This window comes from Chroicocephalus ridibundus, chromosome Z, assembly GCF_963924245.1.
Source record: "Chroicocephalus ridibundus chromosome Z, bChrRid1.1, whole genome shotgun sequence".
Taxonomy (NCBI): domain Eukaryota; kingdom Metazoa; phylum Chordata; class Aves; order Charadriiformes; family Laridae; genus Chroicocephalus; species Chroicocephalus ridibundus.
Genome location: NC_086316.1, coordinates 56,231,255 through 56,248,142, shown reverse-complemented (window position 1 = coordinate 56,248,142; position 16,888 = coordinate 56,231,255). Strand labels below are relative to the sequence as shown.

Here is a 16,888-nt window from a genome sequence, read left to right as displayed (position 1 = left end):
ACTGCCCAACACAAATGCATAGTAAGTGCAGTGCACAATAAATGATGCCAAAGAAGAAACTGATCCCTTCCCACCTCAGTGCAGAGCATGCAGCTGACATCATGAGAAGCCCTGGGGATTGCACAGTTTTTTAGTTACTCCTTCAAGGCAAAGGTAGCTGGTGAAGCTGCAAAAGCAGCAGTTGCTGTCTGAATAGCTTAGCCAGGCATCAAAACATTTTTTTATTCTTTTCCTAGACCCCTGGCTGTGTAGAACAGTCTGGGGTGGAGGAGGTTACACCTGCACGATGTGAAGCCTTGCAGATGTGGAGCCTTAGAAGGGGCAGCTTAACTGCTCCAAGTGATATAGGTTATAATACTAGATCATTATATATTTCTGAAGACTATTCTACAAAGAACCCTTTTGATAGATAAATGGATATTACAATCTCTGTAAGTTAAATGCATTTAAATTTCTATTTCCAATTCAGTGAAGCATAACTTCTAGGCTGTCTTGGTTCATTGCCTTAGCATCCACTACTATAATTCCTTCAGTATACTAAGGATTTATTCATGTTTTGTCTAGAGGCTAGATCCAAAGTTGTTCAAGAGCTTCCTTCCCCCCACTTCATGCATATGCATGCTATTCTTCAAATGTCGTTCACATGCTTTCTAACAACCAAGCAGAGAGAAGGGTAATGTATTAGTCTTAAATGCAAACTTCTCTATAAATAGTGATGAACGATCTCTTTTTTATTTGCATTAATCTCTGCTATATAATCATATTTATTTCAAAGTTGTTTTGTTTTATGCATAAGCCACTATGTTTGGACTAGGTATTCAAAAATCATCTGAGATATAATGACTTTCTGCACCTCCAGAAATAGCACTGAATCATGACTTTTTCAAAATGTTACAGAGATGAGTGCAAGTTATGTTTGTCTAATGCATAATGCAATTTTTTGTGAGTTCCCATTTAGACTTGGAAAAGAAATCAAGTTTTCAGAGGATGCAAAAGTTGATTTTTACCAAGAGACTGTAAATCAAGAGGCTGTTATTTTCTATATAAATTATAAATGAGACCATGGGCACAAGTAAAGTAAAAGTCATTTATAGAATGACACTGTATCACTTCTGCAGGTTTTCTATGTTATTAACTCCAATTAACTCAGAGGAGGAATATGTTGGATGAATTATTACTGCCTTTTGACTTCAGTTTTAGATCTGATAGCAAGTTTTATGATTGTTTACCTATTAATGGTTACTGTTTGTTCAGTGACAGGGTGTATCTTCCTTAAGATATGCGTGAAGGCAGAGTGCTTCTCCAGAGTACTTTGATTGCAAAGTAAACTACCGCCACTTGTAGTCTCCAATTTAGCTGGTAACCATGGACTTGAGAGGCACAACAATTTTCAGCAGGTTCTCAGGTGCCATCAAAAAGATTGTACATAGTAAGGGTTTGTATCCTTGGAGACAAAAAATCTCTGTTCCTCCGAACACATGCCACAGCTTTCCCTGATGGCTGCTAAGGTAGATCTCTGCAGCATTTATGTCTCTTACAGGATGGCCTACAGCAGGTGGTGCTCAAGGTGTTGTGGAGAAGGGCTGACAGCAGCACATTCTCTGCAAAACTGACCATCAGGGAGGGCATGTCGTCATCAGATCACAGGAGCAAAGATGACAATGTACACACAGACTATAGGATGCAGGGAAGAGGTGCTTTTTCTGCAGTTCCTTTCCAGCCAGCAAGATTACCCTTTTTCCCCACCTCTCAGCAAATAGAAGTTGTACTGTTTCTTTGTTTTGGTTTTTTAAACACTGATGTTCCCATGATTTTTTTGTTTTTCATCCTTATTTGCTTGACCTTTTCTGTTTGCAGTGTGTTCTGTTCATCAGCGTCTTCTGCAGCTGTCTATCATGCTCCCTTTAAGCTTGATCCTGAGAATTACAGGTTATCTTAAACATATTTCTTGTATTCCCTGTCAAGAAAAACATGCAAGAGCATGAGGGATGGTGTGTCCTATCCTCCTCTTCCTTTCCTTTAACTTCCCTCTCCAGCTCATCTTGTCTCACCTTCTTCCCGGCTTGATTATTCATGACCTTTCACATTCTCAGCCCTACCGGCTCTCACCCGCTGTTGACAACACATCTCAGTCTTTATGTCTCGTTCCGGTCACCATGAGGCAACAGACTTCCCCCAGTGCCTCTGCTCCAATTGGCCAAAATACCTTCAGCCTCTCACTTTTCATGGTGTCAGAGTCAGGATGAGGACAAGTTAGCAGTCACAGAGGAAGAAAATCAAAGTAGGAGGCACAGTACAAGTGCCAGAGGACTCACAGGCTGAGGTGGGAAAAAAAAAAGGAAGCTGCAGCGAGCAGACTCTCTGTTGCCTGTACCTTTGTTTCTTCTGAAAGGGGCAAGGCAGCTGCATCTCTGGATGTTCTAAGGAATGCCAGTTTGGGATTCTGAGGGACAACATTCTTCTTATCTTAGAATTGAGCACTATTAGAATTTCTTTTCTCAGTTGCTGATTATGATTTTTGTTATAATTTCTGCTACTTGCTGTCAGTTGCATTTTATGCATGAAAGTAAGTATTACTTCGAATTCGTTTCATTAAAATCAGTAGTAGCAAAGCAGATGTGCACAAATACTTTATTTGGATAATGCTATGTTCATGCTGCCACTAAAAAAGTGTAGATCTAAATTTTTCAAGGTAATTATGTGGAAGTCAGTATGCTTCTAAGCGTAGGCATACTGGAAATGTTTACTCTCATCAACATTTTGTTAAAACAGCCAACAATGCCCATACCACTTTATATTTTTTTCTATATGTTCTGCAGAATTCAGTTTGTTCTCAAGCATCATTGTATAAATTGTTAGGTGTCTTTCTAGAGTTCTTTAGAAAATTTTATCAGTACATGTTGTATGCTGCTACTTACATTCCACTAAATAAATCACCTGTTCACATACAGAGTGAAAACTTTAATGGCTGTTGCTTTTAAAAAGGTAATTTTTCCAAGGAAACAAATAGGTTTTGTGGGTGATTTTTAGTGCTGTTGTGGGTTTCGGTACTGTGGCTACTGCTTTCTTAATTGCCTATTTTTGGCAGAACAAATAGTACCACGATTTATCACTATCTTTATCAGCTGCTCTGAAATCATAAAGCATTATTACAACACAGTAATGTTTGCAAGAACATCTTGTGAGGACAGAATAAAAATCCCAAGGTCATACATGACAACAGTTCTTGGCTTTATGTTTCCAGGCTATGATAATTTCTTTTCACAAGAAGCTGATGCTGCTATAATTGCTTGCAACCTTGGAACATAGGAGATATTTCCCAGACCCTTCAGGCATATTTCATTTCAAATATACTCACAGCAGGCTGCTTACCTGTAATCATAATGCCCACAAAGCTCTGCACTCATATGCTTTCAGAACTAATCCACAATGTTCAAAATTAATGCACAAGTTGAAGGATTAATTTGTCCCTGAGAACCACCCAAATACCCAGGCAAATACACCTGAGCAGCTAAAGTCAAGAGAGCAATTTGGTCTTCTGCATGTCAACACACTTAATTCTAAAAATCAGCAATTTCAAAAGACAGTATTTCCGCATCTTACAACATTAAAGGTGGTGAGACTATGTAAATCTCATTTGTACAGTCTGAAATACCTCACTACAATTTAATTTAAGCTTACACAGTTTTCCACAAAGTAAGCATGGATTTTTTTTTATAGGATCATGTTTGAAGTCAGCAGAAGGTTGTGGACTTCATCTGTCCCTGACTGGGAACGATATTTACCTTTAATTCCAAAACGTGTTCTATAATAAAGGCAGATAAACTTAGAAAAGTAATTTAGTTTGTTTTTCTGATTTGTCTCTAGTAAGGATTTGGCAGGAGACTGGAGTGTTTTACCATACTTCAAATCACCCTCTGTGTATCAGTTTAAATATTATTTATTACCTTAGTTTTCTCATCTTCATCGGTTTAAAATTATTTCCAATATATTAGTTAATCCTTGTTCTACTTTGGAAAAAGAAACAATTAATAATCTCTATCTCCCTTCCGAAGGAAAGTGTAAAAGATTATTAGCTTGCATTTTTTTAAGATGGTACACTCTCTAAATTTTGAACATAGGTGTCACTGAAGTCACCTTTAGTGTTTCATAAGGGTACCCAAGGACAGAACTAGATACCTATTATCACCACGTTATTAAAACAAGGCAATGAGATGTATCCATTTGTTTAAGTAGTGCATTTTATTTTGCAGACTTGCAATCCATTCCACTGTAATTCTGCCACTGATCTACTTAATAATAGTGAGGAAAAATCCTTTTCGGTTTGCCATGGGGATGGCTCAAGCACTTCTGACAGCCCTCATGATTTCTTCCAGGTAAACAAAAGAAACATTTATTTTCTGTAATGTTCTTAGTAGTAATTGCGTTGTTTGTGCTCTGATTTTTATTGCTACTTTGTTAACATACCCTGATTTCACCTGGACAATTCTAAGTTCCCTGAAGGCTGCAATATTACCTTCATCATTATTTCTGTAGTACCCAAAGCAGCACTATACATTGCACTGGCCTTACAGCAAATGGGAGTCCGCCCCTCCCAGGAGGAGCAAGTTCTTTGCATTCAGTTCTTTAGTCACAGACTTGCTGGAGTTTAAGCTGTTGCACTGTTTCTGTGACTACATACATCATGATGATTTTACCATGTAATTTTGAGGCTAACTAAGACTTTGTTATTTCTTCCCATAATTAGAATAGATAACAGAAGTTACTTTGCTTTAAAAGCCAGCTCTCATGGTGCAGCCTTCCTGCCTGCCTTAGATCTCCATGTGAGTCTTAGAGCAGATCAGGCTCTAAGGAAAAGATAAGGGAAATGGCATGCTGTTGCCTGAACTTACTTTGTGTGCTCTATGTCCCAGTTCAGCAACTTTGCCTGTCACCTTCCGCTGTGCAGAACAAAAAAACTCCATCGACAAAAGAATTACCAGGTTTGTTCTTCCAGTTGGAGCTACCATCAACATGGATGGCACAGCTCTTTACGAAGCAGTAGCAGCTGTATTTATTGCACAACTGAATGACTTAGAACTGGATATTGGCCAAATAGTTACCATTAGGTAAGACTAAAGACATCACATGCATTTTGTTGGAGGGTTTTGGGTTTTTTTGAACGGCACATTAACTTTGGGTACCCCTTGGGAAAGTTGAAACTATAATTCAGAGCACAGGAAGTAACAGAAACATTCTCACTTCTTGGTCCAAGGCCTTGCCTGTGCAACCTGATGAGGAGGTGGGATGGGCCAGGACACGCAGGCGGTATACAGCATCGTTCTGGAAAGTGCGATTATTCTTCCACTGCAAACATTTGCAAACCCAACTCAGCCTCTTCCTCAAATCCTTTCAGTTTGCTTGTTCATCATGCATTGCCTGTTATTCTGCAAGTGTAACCCTAACAGTATCTATACATGACCTGTCCCATGAACTTGTCACCAGACTTTGAGTAGATACTATTCAAGAGGAAAACTGGAACATTTGGGCTTCTTTCTTGCAGCGAAATAAGCCTATCTGTGCCAGAAAGTAGAGTTTCTGTGAGCAACGTGTATTCTGAATGCCTTTTCTGGGTTTTATTTGGGATTTAGTGTCACAGCTACAGCAGCCAGCATTGGGGCTGCAGGTGTTCCCCAAGCCGGACTTGTCACCATGGTGATTGTACTGAGCGCCGTTGGCCTGCCCGCTGAAGATGTTACTCTGATCATCGCAGTTGATTGGCTTCTGTAAGTTTAAGGCACTCGAAATTTGATTCTTTCTCCATTTTTTTTAATGCTTACATAGGTTGTGTGGGAACACGTGGCTCGGACAAAGATAGCAACAGAATCCCTTGGATTAAGATTCTTCTTGTGGCCAGGCTCGTTCAATATAGAATTGAATGCAGTAGGGTCCTTAATTCTGAGAGAAGTCCTACTGCATGGGATGGCAGCGAATAGCCTCCCGTGCAGAGGTTCTAGCAACCTTAAAATAGTGGCCACAGCATTAATAAATCGTTAGCATAATACTCAGGAAAGACAAATTTGACAGTACCAAAGAGTGCCTCTGGAGTGTCTCAGCTGGCACCATATTATGCTAAATTCATACAACATTCATAAAAATCAAATGCAGCCACAAGCAGAACATCTCAGTTGATTTCCACAGAGCACGTAAAATCCATACTGGTGAAGAGGGAGTGGGGCACAACATGAACTAACCAAAGCTGGTCCTTGACTCCAGATGCACACACATGGTGGGCTGTACGTGGGTCTGTGCTGCCAGCATTACTTTGACAGGGTTGTTCTTCACTGAGAGCTTTTTAAAGACCCATCCGCTTTGCATGCACGCACATGCAAACTCAGAAAGTATTCCTTATGCCTGATCCCAGCTCACCTCAGAGCACATCAGAACCCCTTAGTCCCATTAAGCATCTCTTTCTGGAGAGAAACATTTTAAGCAGAAATCTTTCACTAGGACAGAGGATTCACAAGTTAAGGAGTATAACTTTAGTTTGTAATACAGCTTTTCTGCCTCCTAAACCATGCAAGCTGTAGTGGTCAGACCAAGGTCTTCTTCACCTGCAGTAACTCAGCATGGATGATATGTCATTGCTATCAATGCAGAGATCTTAATCATTTCATAATCTCTGCATGTCTTCTTCTTGGGCTCGTATTTACACTCCAGGTAAATGCGTTCCTCTTCCACCCCCACCCTTTTCAATCATTTTCTTGAAGGACTTCTGGCAGAGCAACCTGTGTATTTCACAGATATATATATATATATATAATTTATTAGATTATATAACTCAGTTTTGCAAGCTGTAGAGAGAAATGCCAGTCTCCAGAAAACTACGGCTGTTGAATGGATCCAAGAATCAATTCAATTTCTGTACAAGTATAATTGCTCCAAACAAAGCATCTCCAGCCACAAGTACATTCTCCCCATCAACTGTCTGCAACAGGGTCTGATAGGTTTGTTTGCTGTGCTCCGCAATCATTTAATTTTCTCCAGCTCTCCCCTTTTCCCAGTGGACATTTAGTTTTGTTAAGGATGGTGAAGATCAGTACAAACCACTGGCTCAGAGCAGGTATCTGAAGAAGGGTGTAAGAACAGAACAAACGTATATTGGTTCTTTTCCCAAAGCACTCTCCTAGCCTCCTGCAAATTGCAGCTTACAGAGTTCCTGAGCTAGAGGTGGGTTTTGTTTTAACAGTTCTCAATAGATTTCTTCATCTTCTATGAATGCCTTAATGCTTTTGGGACCCATACAAACTTCTGCATTTCCACCAGTCCTCTGGAGAAGAATTCCACAACCAAACAGTGTGTTGCACAGAGACATACTTAATTTTGTTTGTTTTAGTGTGCATCCTAATCATTTTATTTAATGCCATCTAATTCTTTCATAGGAGTGAGAGAGAAAGAGAATAGTAATTTCCTATTTCTTGTAGTAATCATAGTTTTATGGATCTGACCTTGTCTCCACTTTGAAAGTCCACAATTTATGTGATTCTTAGGCACAATATGAATTCATGGAAGCTACCTGTTCCACCATGAAACAGACAAAGAATTCAAGCTGTTTCTGATTCTAATTGAGATATTTTTCAGATTAAGGTGTCTTGCTCTGTGAAGCAAATTAAAGATTAATTTCATGTACTAGGGATCATTGCCAGTGCATTTTGCACCTCAGCAGATGGAATGCACATCGTGATGCCACGTAGATTATTAACACTTTCGCCTTTTGTACTTATTGCCTAAAATGTATTATTTTGCAACCTGATAGTAGTGGCTCATTAACAGTCCTCTAGTTAATTCTGAACTCACCAAGATTTTATTACATAGGCTTGAGGAGTACTGCCATGTTTTTAATGAAGAATAGAAAAATTTTGAGAATATAATAGAAGTAGTACGAAAGACGATTTTCCAGTGTTGTAGATTGCCTTGTTTGCCAATCTGATCCTAGCAGAATTTTACTTTACCCCTCTCTTCCTGTCCCTACGATATGTTTCCTTTCCACATAGTGAACACATGGACATTTTTTAGCACTGGGTTTAGCAGTTGTAGTAGACAAATATGTATATGAGACACATCAATTCACTTCACTATTGTTTTTGCAGTCCCTTCTATTTGTGAATATATACACCTCATCATCTCTGCACAGACAGAGCAACTTGTTCTACCACAAAGCCCTTGTGGTGCTGGGTAGCTGAAAAGACGAACAGGGAAGCATGACCTTCCACTGTCCCTACCTTACTTGTACGCCAGTAGAAGTACCTTCTACTTTACGCTATATTGCGTGGTTTTGTTGCTCCTCTGCTGAGTAGTGGCAAATTTTTAAGGCCTGCAAGTCACAATTCTGTTCGGAGAAAAATCAACAGTACAGAAGTACCATATTCATTTGACTTGTTTAATACAGCTTTGTACTTCAGCCCTTTAACAAGCAGAAGCTAACAGAAAATAGCCTTTCCCATTTTAAGGGTTTGGGCCAGCATATTGAAGATACTGGGCTAGGTGCTCCTCTGGCTGAGGAAATGACTGTTAGAAGGACAAAAGGCACAGTGCAGACTCTTCTGCTGCACCCCACGGTCTCTCCTCCCAACAAAGGCAGTCTCATCACAAAGAGAACCGGTGGTGTGGCAGACCTTAAGGGCCTGAGAAGCGACCCCTACAACATTTTTGCAAGGCTGTGCACAGCAGTGTGATTACTGCTCTAACAGACTACTGATGTGACTTACAGTTTTACACACTCTGTACAAAGTAATTTGTCATTAAGGTGACTCTAGGTTTCTTGAAATGCATGTGGGGAAAATTCAGTTTCTTGTTCTACAAGGCTTTTTTTCTTTCAATTGCAGAATTACCCAGAATCTACACTGGGAAAAAAACAGCTCTACATTTGCTGGAGTAGCTTAATTTTAGTATAAGGATTTTCTAAGTAACTTACAGAATGATTTATCTGACAACATTTTTATTCCATAGGGATCGATTCAGAACAATGGTGAATGTCTTGGGAGATGCCTTTGGTACAGGGATAGTGGAGAAGCTCTCTAAAAAGGAGCTGGAGCAGATGGATGTCTCCTCTGAAGTCAGCATAGTCAATCCTTTTGCCTTGGAAACAAGAATTCTTGATAATGATGAAACAGAGACCAAGAAATCGTACGTCAATGGAGGCTTTGCTGTAGATAAGTCTGACACCATATCCTTCACGCAGACATCTCAATTCTAAAGCCAGTAGTTTTCAGGTGAAACAGGAGCACTAGAGGGCATGGCCATATGCAATATCTCAAAAAGCTTAAAGGATAATTAAAAATGAATTACATCGCATATGCATTTGATTTACTACTCAGACTCTGGTTCTCCTTACCAGTTCTGCCCCCTTCTCATCACCTCCCAAAAATTTGAATTCACCACTTTTAGTCCTTGGGGATAGATTGAAGAAAAAGACAGTTGTAAAATACTTTCTTTTTTTTCTTTTAAGAATATACACTATTACTGAGGCTGTGAAATGCCTCTTTGGAATAAGCATGCTTATAAATGGGGATCTTAGCTTTGACAGCCAAACGTGTTTTACTCAGGAGTAGCACAGCATTCCACATTCTTACCCACATTACAAAGCATCTGTATGAAATCCCTTTTAACATCCTTGCCTTCTAAACAGATTGCACTGTACTTGACACCTACTGTAACTTGATCACGTGCCAAAATACTCATTTCTGCAGCTGAGAGGATACCACTTGAGTGATTGAGGAAGGAACAGACCAGAAAGGCCTTGTAATAAGTATTTTACTGTGAACAGGGTTTCATTTTTCTTTAATTGTGAAATAATTGGGCATGGAAGAATTTCCAATGTTCATGTAGCTAGGTTTTCCCATGCCTTTCATGTGAACGCCAGCCACTGGGATTTGCCTTTAGATGTGAAATAAATTGCTGTGAGTTTGCTCTTTTGGAATTTGAAGAGGTTTTGTAGTGGTACTTACTTTGATGGCCTTCTAGTACATTTCCATCAGAAACAGAAATAAGTACCATTGTTCACCTCTGACTCTAACCAAATATTAATCAGCCCAAAAGTAGGCAGAGGTCATGAAGATGAAAATAGACTATATAACAACGCATAGTGCAAATTCTAAACCTTTCCTCCTTGGAATAAAACCAGATATAATATCAAGAATACAGGAAGCATACCTCTTTCTAGAAAGAAACCACTGTCACTAAGCGTTTTAGACAGACTGGTTCGTTTTTTGCTCTTTCGTTTAGTTTGCCAGTAGAACATGCAAGTTTGTAGCTGCAACACTACTACAGTGCCAACATATCAGTTAACTGTATCTTAAGAAGCATTTCTGGACCCAGAAAGTCATGCGTTCAGGTGGCTTGCTGTAAGATAAGAAGCACCAAGAACTTCCTCATAAAAAATCACCATTTTATACAAGATTTCCATGGTGCAGAAATCACTCTCAAGGGAGAAGTTGCTGTAACAATTTTTTTTGCCTTGCACATTAGCCATTTTATATGTAAACTGAAATTTGTTTGTAAATAAGGTCATGGTAAACCTAAAATTGCACTCATATGCTAACAAAAAAAAAAAAAAAACAACTTCAAGTTCCTGCAGTGTTATATATCCAATTCAATCCTACACTTTTGTATTTAAATAAACCAGAAGCGTGCCAAAGAGAACTGATGAAGAAAATAAGAAAATATTTACTGTAGGTTTTGATAAATTGCACCTTAAATCAACAAGTCAATGAGACATAATACTGTACTTAAATTAAACATTGTAAACTATATGGAAGTGTTAATCTAAGTATTGGTATGTTTATACAAAATAAGTAAGACTGAGTAAATCCATCTTGTGCAGAAATAGTATGAGACAGTGTCTATTTCTACAGCTTTGCATATGGGAGGAAAAAACCCACAGGTTTTCACAACTACGCTTTGTCTTTTCATTGCTTTTCTAAGTCACCCTTTTATGATCACCACATTATGTAGTCACTCTGTTATGATGTACTGTGAACAGTGTTCCTAACGTGTTCTAAATAAATAATTTCTCTCTTTACTTTTGTTTTAGGCTACCATCCTCTCCTCACTGTAAAATATTGAGTTCTTTTAGCTATAGCAAGATAAACAAAACTGATTGAATTTAGGATTTATGTTATCTTCACTAGTGATTCAGCTGTAGCTTTGGCAAGAATTACTCTCTTCTTCCAATAAAATAAATGCTTAAGAGCACAGTGCTGAGATTGCAAGAAAGGCCTCTAACTACGGATGTTCTGGGTTGGGAGTATACTATTAAACACACACTAAGCAGGGAATTAATTCTTTATTATATGTTGATATGGATGAGATTCAACTAAGCAGGGGTTGATGGTGCTGTCTTGGCATCTATTCACCACCAAGAGACCAAACCATATACCAAAGATACTGTTAAGTCCAAGGATGCTTTTCTGGACACAATATTCTGAGTAGGTACACTCTATGTATGTGGAAAAACCATGCATGGGCAATGTGTGCTTTTCACTATAGCTTTCACCATAGGTCTGGAAGCTTTGGAGGGTGGTGGAGAGTCTCCCCTCAGAAAAGCACCTGCAGCTTTTGGCCCTGTACACCATGTTGTTATGTTCCTGTAGGGTCTTTGGGGCTGCAGAAGTGATCATGGGATTGGACCCAGCATTTTGAATAGCGTGTGTGGCTTTTGGTCATGGAAGACAAGGTTACCCACTCACACAGCCCTGCTGGAATACTCAGGGGCTTGTAGTTGACTCTTAACACGGAGAAAAGAAAGCACCTGGACATAAACATACACAGGTGTGTCAATATGCAGAGGTCAGCTATATCAGCTCCACAAGAGTTTAAACTGCATAAAACCAGTCATGACACATGCAGTTCACTTATTCTTTAATCTTCCGTGATAAGAAAAGAAACTGCACGGTCTGAGCTCTTCAAAGACACAACCAACCACTCCCAAACTTGTGGCTAGGTCCCTCCCCTAAGTTACCGTTTCAGGCCCTGTCTGGCTGTGTAGAATGTCCCTTGGAGCATCTCCTGGCACACAGCAAGTGAGATGCCAAACTATGGAGCGTGCACAGCCGTGCAGAGCTACAGCCAGGCAGAGTTTTCTTGTGTTTCCTTTTTCCATGTTTTCTGCCTCCAGCTTTTCCTGCCACAACACCTGGCAGCACTTGTTGGACTGCAGAGCACAAGGAAGGCAGAATTGCCAGGGCGTAGGAGGCAGACCAAGTGAGGAACAGCAACCAAGTCACAGCCCCTTGACCACCAGACCACTATTGCATGCTGAAAGCGCTGAAAGTGTAATGGGGAAAGGCCGTGACCTGTTTATAAATGCTCTTTATGGAAGCCAGTATCTGCATTGTCTGTTGTCAAAGGCAAAATCTTGAGAGGGCAAGATATTTTTTTTTCTGACCCACTACTTGTCGTAGAGTTTATCAAATGTTGCACTGTTCTTGACAGTCTCAACTGGCCCAAAAACACCTATATTGTCACCACCATGCAGAAAAATGTGTGAGGAGGAAAGAGCAGCAGAGAGGAGCTGTACGGACTGACCCTACTCCCCATTCCCCATCCCCCTGCGCCGCTCAGGGTGGGGTGGAGGTAGAGAAGCGAGCAATGAAGGAGTGAAGTTGAACCTGGGAAGAAGCAAGGGGGAGGAGGAGAAGTGGGAGGGTGGTTTAGATTTTGCTTCTCACCATCCAACTCTATTCTTAGTCTGCAATAAATTAAAATAGTTTTCCCCAAGTAGGTGTCTGTTTTGCCTGTGACAGTGACTGGTCAGTGTCCTTATCTCAACCCATGAGCTTTCCCATCTTATTTCTCCCTACCACGTCCTGTTGAGGAGGCATGAGAGAGTGGCGGGGTGGGCTGCTGGCAGCTGGCCAAAGCTAACCCACCACAACGATTATACAATATTTACATGTATAGAATTGTAAATAGAAAGGCGTGTATAAACATTTATAAATATATATTTTATGTATTTATAAATATATAAATATAAATATATTTTATATATTTTATAAATATATATTTATTTATACACAAATACACTATACACGGTACTACGTGATATACGTACTACTACTATCCTACACCATATAATAGATAATATACACATATTTATCAAGATACAGAAATATATATAGCCCTAAGAGAAAGGTATAAAATGGGTAAAACATTCTTTAATAAGAGGTAATAGAATGAATAGGCTGGGTCGGGGTGCTGCACTTTAACAGGCTGCAGAGCAAGCACTACATGTCTGGGCTGGGGGAACTTGAAAAGGGCAGAGGGACAAAAGGGTGGTGGGGCACAGACATGTTGGAACGTGCCTGAGGGCTACAGAGGCCACCGAGCTCTCATGTGAGCTGGACAGGGAAGGAAGAGACCTTAAGCGAATTACCCAAACAGCCATGTGAACGAGAAGAACCATCCGATGGGCTTGTGAACCACAAACTGTATTTGGAGGTGTCACACAGAGAGGGCGGATGGAGGGGGGAGCTCCCTTTGCCCACGGTTATGGGGCTTCTTCTAGATACCTGTAAGACCACTATGGGGTGCAGGCTGCTGCTATATATGTTGCCTTACTTTTAGGTCGATGACCTTACAAAAGGTCTCAGAAAGCTCTGTCTGACTGAGTACAGGGGGCTGGGGCCTGTGCCGTGGCTGGTCTGCCTTCCTGCCTGGCCTGCAGCAGCCAAGGAAAGGATCACTGGCACAGAAGCGACAGCGGCATTGAAGGGGAAAAAGGAAAAAGCCTGGAGAAGTCTGACTGGCAACCGACTCCTCTCATAACCCTGTTAGCAGAGTTTCTCTGTACTTGGGTTAAATTGATCGTCCAGTGTTTCCTCTCATAAGCCTGTGTAACAGCATGTGAATGGGCCTCTATGCCGCAGCTTCTGTTAGCAGCAGTCTACTGTCCTCCTGGAGAGGTGGGAAGCTTTGGGGTTACAGATCCCCTTTTGGAAGCTGCTAAAAGGTGAATTGCTGATCTCAAGAGAAGCCTGGTGGCAATCCAGCTTGCAAATCAAGTTGCTTCTAGCTTAGACAAGGCAGCAAGAAAGCACTTTAAAAGAAACAGGTGGCCGTGGCAGAGGTGGATGCACCACGGCAAGCAGACTTGGTGAATATGCAACAGTTTTACATCATAATGATAGTACATCTGACCAGTGATAGACACACTAGCCAAGCTCGCCTCGGCCATTGATCCAAAAGGCAAAACATGTTCTGAGGTAGGTGGGGCTTTTAAAACATTTTAGAAGACAGTGCAAGCCTAATAAAGTACAGGTGGACCAGGGAAAAGAATTTTTAAACCAGCCTTTAAACAAGCTGTTAAAGCAGGTAATGTTCACCATGTTATTAACAATAATGAAGTAAAAGCCTCTGTCATAGGGCATTTTAACAGGATGCTCAAAACCAAGGTGTGGAGATATTTCACAACACACAACACTTCTTGCTGTATTGATGTGCTGTCAATGTTTATAAAGGGCTATAACTATAGCTTCCACCAAGCTATCAGAGCCAGGCCTGTGGACATGAACTCTTTAAACTCTGCAAGGGTTTGGAAAACCGTACGTGGGGTTGTGTTTAAAATTAAAGAATCTGTGCCTCTGAGCAAAAAGGGGTACCGCTTCAGGGGGTCTGGAACAAAAGGGAGATTTGAGAAATGTTATGAGCAGGTGTCCACAGATGAAATGTTCATAGTAGCTGAAATTGTGAGAAGGGGAAAGCTACCTACATAATACTTAACAGATTGTGATCACAAAGCAATAGAGGGGATATTTTACCCCGAAGAACTTCAAAAAATGAACCCTGATGAGGACAGAATCTACAGAAATGGGAAGAACACCACTGCAGAAAGGAAAGAAAGAAATAAAACAGCTGCTGGAGAAGTGGTGGGGCTGCTCCCAGAAATTTAACAGTTGGACAGGAGCCTCCCACGTCCAGAACATCTAGCGGTTGGCAGCAGAGCAGGGGAAAAAGGAAGGGTGACAGAAGGGGGACTGTAGAACATCATGCTTCCCAGCAATGCCAGCACCAGCATCTTTCCACTATACACCAGCATGAACTTTACTGTAGAGCTGGTAAGGCGCCTTGAGTCCTCAGGCAAGTGGGAGATGGGTCTGGTTGGAATACAGTACCTGCACAGCTGTGATAACATCAGCAAAGATGCTACATTTGAAATCCCACTGCAAGATAAGATATGGCAGTATACTTTGCAGAAAGGCTATTATCTGTCTCTCTCCATGTTTGTGGAAAATGTGAACCATCATATTAACCCCCACAAGAGAACTTCAGCCATCAAGTCTCCAGCAGTGGACCTGGGCGGTGATCCATCACAGTGAAAACAAAGCTTAAAGCAGATAACATCCTTACACTTGTTCTACAGAGATCTAGCACATATTTTGGGGGCTTCTCTGCAGGTTGTTGCTAAGAAATTGCCCTCTCTGGTGGACGTCACTGGAGGGTTTAACTCACTCCACCACTACACACATCTTGCAGAGCACAAACTTGTCAGGGAATTTGTGGTTCCGTTATTGCTCTGTGTTTGACCATCGATAATAACACTGAGATCATCACAGTGATGTATGACAAGCCACACTGATGGACCACCAGCACATCAACACAATCCCCACTGAAAGAAAGACTGACCAACAAAAGCACGTCTCATTTTGCTTTGGGTAAGTGATTATGAACTGCATCTTCAGCCCTGGAAGTATCTAACATTTTAAGAAACCACACCAAAATCATAGTGGTAAAAAATTATGGGGACGCATCCTTGTATGTGAATTATTACAGAGCCCAGACTGGCAACGGTTTCCCTGGTTTTCAAGCTGTTTTGTGTGAAGCATGGTGTGAGTGTTGCAGGTATATTCTGTAGACTGATTAGAAAGACCATCCTGCAACTTAAAAGGGGGTTGTTTCTGGAACAGCTGCACAAAGTTCTTGTTACTGGGTTCATAGAGAACAATATTTTAGCAGCTATTATGTGAAGAACGCTTTCAACTTCAAGGATTATGATATAAATTTTTGGCCCTGTATGAGGATGGTGAACTGATGCCAGCGAAACCCAATGCCAGTGCTGCAGCCCGGTTTTGAGAATGTCTGCTGTGTGAGAGAGTACACACAGCTCATTCAGACAATTGGCAGCCATATGAAAGGCCATTCCCTGCTGGCTGACAGGGAAGAGGTCATCAGCGGCTATAACTTTTGCCTTTGACCTGTCTCCAGACAAAGAATGTGCTGATCACTGTTCCTGAGAGAACCAAAGAGAAACCAGAAGTATACTTCGCAGGGGCCTTGATCACCAGTATTCATATGGTTGCGTAGAGGATTTTTGATAACATGACAGAAATAAACCAGCGGAGACACGTGCTCTTTGACTGCATGTGAGGATAGACACTGAACTGCTTTGTTGGGTTATTTTCAGCAGATACCTATGCCAAACAAACATTTTGTACAATCATAGAACCACAGAATGGTTTGGGTTGGAAGGGACCTTAAAGATCATCTAGTTCCAATCCCACTGCCATAGACAGGGACACCAACCACTAGACCAGGCTGCTCAAAGCCCCATCCAGCCTGGCCTTGAACACTTCCAGGGATGGGGCATTCACAGCTTCTCTGGGCAACCTGTTCCACTGCCTCACCACCCTCACAGTAAAGAATTGCTTCCTAATATCCAATCTAAATCTACCCTCTTTCTGTTTAAAGCCGCTCCACTCCCTGATAAAGAGTCCCTCCCCATCCTTCCTGTAGGCCCCCTTTAGGTACTGGAAGGCTGCTGTAAGGTGTCCTCGGAGCCTTCTCCAGGCTGAACAACCCCAACTCTCTCAGCATGTCCTCATAGCAGAGGTGCTCCAGCCCTCTGATCATCTTC

General features: G+C 41.1%; 1 protein-coding gene across 1 annotated transcript in view; it reads left to right on the top strand.

The window, feature by feature from the left end:
• SLC1A1 (solute carrier family 1 member 1) overlaps positions 1 to 11,059 on the top strand; it is a 55,806-nt gene extending 44,747 nt beyond the window's left edge. Inside the window, exons 9-12 of the mRNA XM_063320156.1 lie at positions 4,254 to 4,376; positions 4,914 to 5,108; positions 5,631 to 5,765; positions 8,989 to 11,059. Coding sequence (XP_063176226.1) covers positions 4,254 to 4,376; positions 4,914 to 5,108; positions 5,631 to 5,765; positions 8,989 to 9,235 — 700 coding nt within the window. The 3' untranslated portion in view covers positions 9,236 to 11,059. The remainder of the gene's footprint in view (positions 1 to 4,253; positions 4,377 to 4,913; positions 5,109 to 5,630; positions 5,766 to 8,988) is intronic.
• The last annotated feature ends 5,829 nt before the right edge of the window (positions 11,060 to 16,888 follow it).